We start from the raw sequence: 9,556 nt of genomic DNA on the forward strand, positions 1-9,556 counted from the left end.
ACAGATGGTTGTGAGCCACCATGTGGTTGCCGGGAATTGAACTCAGGACCTTTGGAAGAGCAGGCAATGCTCTTAACCACTGAGCCATCTCTCCGGCCCCTCATCTTCAATTCTTAAATATTTAATCTACACAGAACAATTAGGAGGTTGATACTCTTGTTAAAATTAGATAAGGTGCTTAAACAATGTGTGGGCTTGGGAGACTGCTGAATGATCTGGGTTTGGATACTCAGAACTCACAGAAAAGCTAGGCATACCAGTGTACATCTGTAACCCCGGCACTTCTGTCGAGATGGGCGAGAGAGACAGATTATTTAGAAGCCCACGGGTCAGCTCTCCTGGTACACAACGCGGTAGATCGCAAGGGACCCTGTCTCAAAAGAAGGCTAGGACTGACACCTGAGGTCTTCTGACCTCCACACACATGGGCATAATAATAGCAGTGATCTTACCATGAGGACTCAAAGACATAATCTATAGAAAGTGCTATACAGGATGCTGCTTTTAACAGGCATTAGTGGCCCATGCTTTTAATCAGCACACAAATCAAAAAACAACTCAGGCCCAGAGAGGGCTGAAGTGCTTGTTTTGAACATACACCACCAGACCTGAGTCTGCTCTGGACACTACAGGAGTGCCCGGTTCTTGTTCTTGGCAAAAGCTCTCAGGCAGTACACCCTTGTTTTCATGGTTTGCCTGGAGTTCAAGAGCCCTACTCAGTTCTCTCACAGGCCCTGGCTGCCCACTCTGGAGTACTCTGACACCCCATGCTCAATGATCCTGCGCCAGCAGCCTCCAGGCTGGGAGAAGTTCCCAGGCTCTTTCCATGTCTCTTGGCAGCACCATTGCCCAGTGAGTGTCTAGCTCAATTGCCTCTTTTGCAGTAGAGAAGCCTGCTGGAAGGGAAGCTATGCCCGTAGTCACACAGTAGGAAGCTCAGTGACACACCTGTTAGGCCTTTATTCAATACAGTTATGCTGTTTTCAAGGCGGTCAAGATAAATAAGTGTATTCCCCCCACCCCCAACCACTCCATCACTTTCTGATGTACAGTCTCTTGTATCCCAGGCTGGCCTTGAACTATATAGCATTGGACTTTCAGTTCTGGATTTTCCTGACTCCACTTGCCCAAGTGGTGGGATAACAGGCACACACTACCACATCTCGATGACATGATGATGGAGAGGGAACACAGGACTTCCTGTAGGCAAGATGGATTAGTTGGCTTCTCTGTTGCTCTTAAAAAAAACACTCACCAAAAGCAGCTTGGGGCTGAAAGGGTTTATTTGGCTTACATGCCCTGATCACGGTCATCTGAGGAAGTCAGAGGCAGAAACCATGGAGGAAAGTATTTTTTCTGGACTATTCAACTGGATTTCTTACACCATCCAGAACCACCTGGCCAGGAGTGGAACTGTCCACAGTGGGCTGGGCCCTCTTATCATTAATCAAGAAACTGACCACACAGACATGCTCACAGGCCAATCTGATGGAGACCGTTCCTCAACCCAGATTCCTTTTGCCCAGAGATGTCTAATTTTGCGTCAAGTTGACAGAAACTTGCCAAAAACGCTAGGTAAGAACATCTGAGCCATACCCCAGCCCACTCCCTGTTCATGTGTACAGATAGGCTGAGGGACCCCAGGAATGCTAGACCCGAGGACCCCTTGGCAAGGCCTCATGTCCAGCCTGGACTCCATGGGTCCCAAGGATATGTGGCAGCCCCAGGTTCCTGGGGCCCCTCTTCCTTGCTTGGGGCACTGAAACCTAAATGCTGATTGAGCCAAGGTTTCTCGTGTTGTACAACATTTAGACAGATCCACTGGCCACTGCCCAGAGCAATTCAGGGTGAAAGTGCAGCGAGGGCTGGTAATGTAGGCTGTGAGCACAAGCTGGGACACAGCAGGGTGTGTTCTACATGTCTCTCTGACCTGTTCAACAAGCCACACCACCGCCAGAGCTGGGGCCTCTAGCACCATCTCCCTAGGCCAGTCCTCAAAGGTGTGCACTCCCAGGCCCACCTGGCTGTCTACAGAGACGCAGCTCCCAGAAGCAGCATCAAGCATCCTGTCAAGCAGTGGAGATTGAGCTTGGCTGTGAAGCCTGCACTGTCTGCACAGGCATGGAAAAAGGCAGGCGCTCTAGGTGTGTGTGTGTGGGGGGGTGCTGTCCCACAAATGTCAGGGAAGAGCCAATGTAGTGATAGATTATTCATGTCTGACATAGACACAAAGCAAGACATGGATTGATTCTTCCATCTTCCCGCTTCCCCAACCTCAGCCCCTCTCTCTTTTTTTAATTAATTAATTAGTTAATTAATTATGTACACAGTGTTCTGCTTGCATTCTAGAAGAGGGCACCAGATCTCATTACAGATGGTTGTGAGCCACCATGTGGTTGCTGGGAATCGAACTCAGGACCTCTGGAAGAGCAGCCAGTGCTCTTAACCTCTGCACCACCTCTCCAGCCCCCATTCTCCTCTCTTGGCAGTGTTGGGGTTTAAACCCAGGGTCTCAGATATGCCAGGCAAGCACTTTACCAACAAGAAGGAGGTGAGGCATAGACTGGTTCTTTCTCCCCTCCCTTCCCCCACCCCTGCAGTGCTGGGGACCCAGGGACTCTTGCATGCCGGTCAAGCACTCTGCCAACTGAACTGTATCCAACCCAGTGGACTGGTACTTTAAAATCACACAGTGAGTTTCACATCCGCCCTTCTTGCCCAATAAGATGCCCCACAACCTTTCCTCCTGCTTGGCATCCAGCTTCTGCTTGGATCCTTCCAGGGGAAGAACTGTTTCATCACCACCTTCCAAGGAAACTGCCCTTTGCAGGGTTGCAAAGCTCTGATCCATTCAAATACTTTTCTTGCTGTGGGCCCCAAAGATATCGCCCAGCCATCTCCATCCTTTGTGTGGAGGCTTGCCCAAAGCCAGTCAGCTCCTTTATGGTCCCACCTGCAATCATCTTACGACTGCTGGGCCCAGACCACAGAGCGCTGGCTTCATTGTCCCCATCCTCCAAAACAGAAAGGAAACACACACACACACACACACACACACACCACACACACACACAGCGCCACTTGTGAAGTCCAAAACAAAACACTGAGGGCAGTGTTAATAAATAGGTTATATTTTAAAAATCAGACTCTCCATGCTGGGGACTGACTCAGAGTAGCTCCAGCCACCTGCAAAGGGGACAGCAGTATGGGGATAGCACACAGAGTCCCTAGCACCCCTGCTCCCCACTGCTTGCAGGCCAGGGGCCTAAGGTTTTCCTTCCTCCATCTGAGGAAGGTGGACGGATAAGCACCTCTGCAGCACCTCTGCCACTGACCCTGAAAGTGAGGATCTAGGCCATTTCCTGAGAACCAGAGGGCTGTGGAAGATGAGCTTGACTCCACGCATCCTCCCTACCCCTAATCCAGGAGCAGCAGCTGGCATCCTGCCCAGGCCATCCACAGGGTCCATATAAGTGGACTCTAGTCCTCGGCCTTGTGACTCCCCCACACCTGCCTGACCTTCTGAGAATCACACCCTCTATCCCAGCTGGAACCAGAAGGGAAGACCCCCAACTCCAGCAGGCTTTCAGCAGAGTGACGACTGAGGGGTACAGCCTGGGGAATGACATCTCTCTAGTACCTGGTGGTCACCTTTCTGCTGGACCTTCTTCAGGCCTTAGTGACGACTGAAGATGTTCTTCCTGGTCAAACCAGGGGTCAAGCCCCAGCTTAGAAACTCCTGGATGTTGAAGTTATGTATCCAGGCCTCCTTCTCTGGTGGCTTGGATGCAAGATTGGAAGGTCAGAGCCAGGCAGCGGTAGTGCACACCTTTAATCCCAGCACTCGGGAGGCAGAGGCAGGCGAATCTCTGTGAGTTCGAGGCCAGCCTGGTCTACAGAGCGAGTTCCAGGACAGCTAGGGCTACACAGAGAAATCCTGTCTCACAAAACAAAAAAGCAAAGCAGAACAAAATATTGGGAGCTTAGTCTACAGCCTGGAGTCACCAGCGGTGACATCTACAAGGACAGAGTGAGTCACAAAAGTGACTCCACAGCCACAAAGGTGAACTGATGTCTGTCTGGGATGTCTGTCCAGGAGTTATTAGTGGCCAGCCCTCGGCTGAGAAGAGCCAGGCCTGAGAAGAACGCCTCTCCCCTGGCCCACCCTGTGTCAGGGAAGCATCACCACCACTTCCATGCTAGCCTTTCCCTAGTCTGCCTTTGAGTAACCCCACCTCCTCCAGTCCCCTTTGGCCTTTGGGGAGAGTGGGGCTGTGTAGGTCTCCCTGGTAGTCAGAAGTCATGGACAAGCAAGCATCTCTGTCGGGCCCGCTTCCCCCTCCCACCCCAACTCCCTCCCAGTGGCTGTGGAAAGGGACTTCACTGAGCCTGGAGGAACAGATCTTAGGAGCCACTTGAAAGTGGAGCCCAAGCCCCATTGGCTGAGGTATTTCTGGTTAGGGCAATCCCTGATCTCTCTCTTCCCCCAACCCTGTCAGGGGGTCAAGAGCGTCACAGCCCCAAACAGAACAAGACAGCAAATAATTTAAAAGGAGACCTGTGCTACTTCCTGTCCCCTGTGCTTGGGTCCTCTGAGCCAGGGTCACTGGACCACATGCAGAGTGTAAATGTGACCAGAGGGACGGGTTCAAGTCACTGGGGAGGCAGCAGGAAGGCTGGTGCCTCCATGTCCTGCTTCCTCCCTGGACGGTCCTTGATCCTCAGAGGCTGTCATGGCAGTTTGAGTCCAGCCCGAAGGTGGTGGGGTGGCAGAAGAATTGCCCTCAAATGTTGTAGGGCTTAGCATCTGGGGGGTGAAGGGGTGCTGAGTCCCTGAGGAGATCCTGTCCACCAGCCGTGGCAGCTGTGTGGGATGGCTTTGCCGATGGTCTTCCACTCTGGTTGGCCCCTTTGAAGACTCCACATCCTCCTGGGTGGCCTTGGGTTCTGGCAAGAGACTCCCAGGAGTGGAGAAGGTGGGTAGTGAGGTCACATTGGCACTGGGGCCTGAGGTGCAAGACTCACAGCACAGCCGGTGGTAGCCAGGGATGGAGCAATAGCGGTCCAGTACTTTCATCCGGCAGAAGATGGACCTGTCTCCCACACAGGGCTCCGCTGCACATACACCAACACAGAGAGATGCCCATCAGGAGGGGACACTATGACTTGCTCTGCCAGCAATCCTTTCTCCTCCTTCTGCCCTGGCTGGAATCACTACATAACTCTTTCCAGAGGGGTCATAGCTCCACCCAAGAGGACAGAACCCTTTCATAGAGAAGAGAAACTAAAGTGTCCCCCACCCCAGCATCAGCATCACTGGGCCCTTGATGGTGAGGCTAGCTGTCAGGTTCTATGCAGACCTCTGGAGTACGGCAGCACTGTTTTAACAAATCTTCCAGTGCACGGGAAAACCCCGGGGCTATGGCTCTGTCTGGGTCAACTATATACTCGGCTATACAGTTTTCATCAAGAAGCTCTATCTGGAGAGTCTGGGCCAGAGCCTGAAATTCTAGATCCAGCCAAGTGTGAGAACCCTGCTCTAGGAGGAAGCCTGAGCCTCTGCCTCTCCCTGCACCCAATGACCAGGCTAAGGTCCGATGAGCTCACCTGTAACCAGGAGATCAGCATCCAGCCACTTGGTGTATAGGTGGAACATTAATCCCTTACCACTAAATCTCAGCCAAGAACATTGAGGCTGAAGTGTTCTAAACTGCTTCTGGGACTGGTCCAGGCACAGCTTTTTAGAGAAAGTGTGATTGAGGGCAAGAGCTCAGATTTGTACTAATTGGAGCTCAAGACTGCTAGCTAGGATCAGGAGCCCGCTCTGAAGCGGGGACAGTGGAAACCGGTGGCCTCTAGATGGCGCCAGAGCTCCAGAGCCAGAATCAGACCACCAGCTTCTGCTTTGAGGGATTTGCCCAGCCTTTTGGGGGGTTGGGGGAGCAGGGAGGTCAAAGGGTTGCACAAGGTCACACTCTTTAACTAGATTTGGGTTCTGCTCTTTGTACAACTCATCTTGCCAGACTCCAGTTGGAGGCCCTAGAGAGAGGACTCTGGTACCCTAGAAAGGGAGTGTAGCATCGCAGGGGCATGCCAAGTCTTTATTCACAGCGACATACTGGGAGGACCACAGGATGAGCTCACTGCTACCCCTGTGATGAGTTCACTGGAGCAGCAGAGGATGCTCACCCCATGGTTCATTCTCTCAGCTGCCTGGGAAAGAGTTCATATCTAGGACGGCAGACCCCAGAAGTGTGGACACAGACAGGATTCATAATTCAGAACCCTGGGGCATGCTTTACAGGTTTACAAAACAGGACACCATCACAACAGTGGGACAGTACCTTGTCACCAAGCATGGCAATGTCTCTGCAGCAGAAGCCTATGTGATTTTTTTTTTAGCCCGGATCAGGTTTGGCCACCATAGGAATAACAGCAAATTTACAACTCAAGGCAAATGGAATCACGGAAGAGGACACGGTCCAGAGCAGACCTTTCATCCTCTCTGAGGCCACCAGACAAGCATTAGGTCTGTTCCACTGTCACTAAACCCTGGGGTGCCTGAAAGGCTGGGGGAGGGGAGGGCCAGAGGCGATGCTTACTTGTTGAAGTCAGGTTCGTGGGAGTCAGGGGCCTGGATTGGGGTTCCTGGTGCCCCACTTTGGTCACAGGGTCCTGGACTGTGGCCTTCACTGTAGAGTTCTGGAGACCTCCTGTGAACAGAAATGGAGATGTACTATACACAGCAGGTGGGCATCCCTTGTCCAGAATGCTTGGGACCAGAAGCACTCCAATTTTAACGATTTCTCCTGCAATATGGAATATTTGCCGACTTAATGAGAGCTCTTGGAGATGAGACCCAAATCTAAACATGGGTGCATCTGTTTCTTCTTTACTTCATTTCTTTATATGTTGTTGTGGTGTGTACAAGGGTGGGTATGTATGTCCCATAGCATGTGCAGAGGTCAGAGGACAATTTGGAGAAGTCAGTTCTCTGCTTGGGTCATCAGGTTTAGTAGCAAGTGAGCCAAACTTTAACCACTGAGCCATCTTGCCGGCCCCACCTGGTTCTTACACATAAAGTGTGCAGTAATTTTGTACAATGTTTTAAATGCTTCGGGGACTGGGATGCGGTTTGTGCATCAAAGTGGAAGAGCCTGGGGAAGGTCTTTTTTTTTCCTACTCGAGGATGCTGGCTAACTGGGTATTATAGTCTGATCACAACATATCCTACGCAGACAGGAATGCAATCTTCCATCTTTGGCAGCATGCCGGGGCTCCAAAAGTTTCTGGATCAGAAAACACTTTGGATTGGGATGCTGAACCTGTCTTTGGACTTAAGGGCCAGGATACAAGCTGTTGCAGGGTCATGGCCAGAAGATGGGGCTGGGCCTCCCCATCCCATCTGCTCACCTCCACAGGCAGGCAGGCTGCAGACCTGCACAGTGTCCGGCTTGACCCCCTCGCACTGCCCGAGGGCATTGGAGCTGTTCCGGCACACCACCTGCCGTTGCTGGATGCCTTCTCCGCAGGTGGCAGAGCACTGTACAGGTGCAGGAAGGCCAAGAACCACACAATGCCAGGTGCAGGGTAGATAGGAGAGAGGGAAGAGGGGGCAGTAAACTCAGTGACAGAAAGGACCAAGAAGGCTGCTATGCGTTCCTTCATTTGACCAGACGGGCATGCAAGGTCTGTAGTCCCACCAGGACCCTGCCATTGTCGGATTCTCTGGAGCCAGTATGATGAACGCTACCCAAGCTTGGGACTCCTTATATCTTTCCACAATTTGAACTGTGACTGCATCTCAGGAGAGGGCTTCTGGGACCCCATTCTATCAACTGCAACCTGTGTTCACAGTCTCCTCTCAATGCCCCGTTTTCAACTATCTTACATTTCATCCTGGCAGGCTCCTCTGTTCTGACTTACCACATGACATAACCTGGGGCTTCTAGGAGCCTGGTTTGTGGCTATCGATGCCACCACACACCTTCCTTGCATCTGACACAGTCCTGACTGATAAGTGGACTTGGGGGCACTGTGGGGGCAGGGAAGAGTCCCTGTGAAAGCTCTATTGCCCAATGTGACCGGGTCACTTCTAGGTACGGCATAGAATCTCCTAGCAGGACAGGGAAGAACTTGTTCTAGGGCATGTAACTGTTGATCAAGACACAAGTGTCACAGAACCAAAGGGAACCAGGGAACACATGGCTCCTACTCCCTTGTGCCTGTCACACCCCCTCTGACCCTTGCAAGTCCAGCTGTGCTGTGTAACATCTGCCACTGGTTTGTTTGTCTGTCTTGCTCCCTCACTGGTCTGAAAGCTCCATGAGGGTAAGAGACCAGCCTGTCTAGGGACACTGGGCTTCCAGCCTTCCTTGAATAACATCTGGCATACAGTTGTTACTCAATAAATATTTCTCAAACATAAGAATATGCCTTAATTTGGTCAACTATGACATAGGGGCATGAAGCTTAGGGGAGGAGAAAATGGAGGCAGGAGTACGAACCATCACACATGGCATGCCTGAAGGTTGCTCTCCTTCCTTCTGAGAAACGTCAGATCGACTGTGGACCCAGAAACCCCTGCCCACGGGTACACCGGAACTCAGACTCCTCCCCACCCACACCCATTTCTGTCCCACATGCTTCCACCCACTCTGCCAGGACCACTCACCTGGGACCAGGCTCCTGTCCGCCACTGGGCTGGGCAGGGCACACGGAGGCACGGCCTCTTGGCCTCTGGCCGGTTACCTAGGCAAGCCTTGGCTGGCATGGCCTTGCGGGTGCCGTTGGAGAGGGGCAGCAGGCATTGCACCCCCCGGGTCTGCAGCCCCAGCTTCCCACAGCTCCGGCTGCAGGCACCCCACTCTTCTGTCACCCACCTGGAGACAGACAGGACAAAGGCAGAGGGAGGTGGGACCATAAGGACACTTCCCCTTGGGGCTGCATCCCACCAGAGAAGACGTGCTTCAGAATGCTGCTGCCTGCCTGGTTGGCCTCTGGGAATCTCTCTTGCTGTCTCCTTGGGTAAGGGGAAGGTACCTGTTTAAACCCTGGCCCCTCAGTTGTCCTTGGGCAGCTGTTAACTCCTCCAAGCCTCAGTTTCCCCATCTTTTCATCAGGATTGCTTTAGTACTCCATAAAGAGCTACCAGATGAAAGAACCATACTGGATGCTGAGACTCAAGGATGCCCCCAAACACACCAAAGCCACACTTTTTGCAGATTTTTCCCTCTGGTGGGGGCAAGGATTGCTCTCAGTACCCACAGGACTTCAGTGGCTGTAGTTCTGAAGAGGGGAGTATGCAGTCAGGGATGAGTTAGGTAGAGGAAGGGGCCCAGACTCCTTGACTTTTAGTTAACTGGGGTGGGAGGCGTGTTCTCAAAGCCAATCCTTTACTTTGAAGAATAAATCTTGCCAGGTATGGTGGCATATGCCTGTAATCTCAGCACTTGGGAGGCTGAAGCAGGAGGATGGCTGAGAGTTGGAAGCTGGCCTGGGTTACAGAGTTTGCTCTCTCTCTCTCTCTCTCTCTCTCTCTCTCTCTCTCTCTCTC

The 9,556-nt window shown here is 52.2% G+C and overlaps 1 protein-coding gene across 1 annotated transcript in view; it reads right to left on the reverse strand.

Moving 5' to 3' along the window:
- Positions 1 to 3,928: 3,928 nt before the first annotated feature.
- The window catches only part of Adamts14 (ADAM metallopeptidase with thrombospondin type 1 motif 14), a 68,707-nt gene continuing 63,079 nt past the window's right edge, over positions 3,929 to 9,556 (reverse strand). The window contains exons 19-22 of the mRNA XM_005360084.2: positions 8,675 to 8,882; positions 7,414 to 7,543; positions 6,603 to 6,713; positions 3,929 to 5,115 (exon numbers count right to left, since the gene is read on the reverse strand). Of these exons, the coding sequence (XP_005360141.1) occupies positions 4,649 to 5,115; positions 6,603 to 6,713; positions 7,414 to 7,543; positions 8,675 to 8,882 (916 nt within the window). The 3' untranslated portion in view covers positions 3,929 to 4,648. The remainder of the gene's footprint in view (positions 5,116 to 6,602; positions 6,714 to 7,413; positions 7,544 to 8,674; positions 8,883 to 9,556) is intronic.

This window comes from Microtus ochrogaster, linkage group LG2 (genome assembly GCF_000317375.1).
Source record: "Microtus ochrogaster isolate Prairie Vole_2 linkage group LG2, MicOch1.0, whole genome shotgun sequence".
Taxonomy (NCBI): domain Eukaryota; kingdom Metazoa; phylum Chordata; class Mammalia; order Rodentia; family Cricetidae; genus Microtus; species Microtus ochrogaster.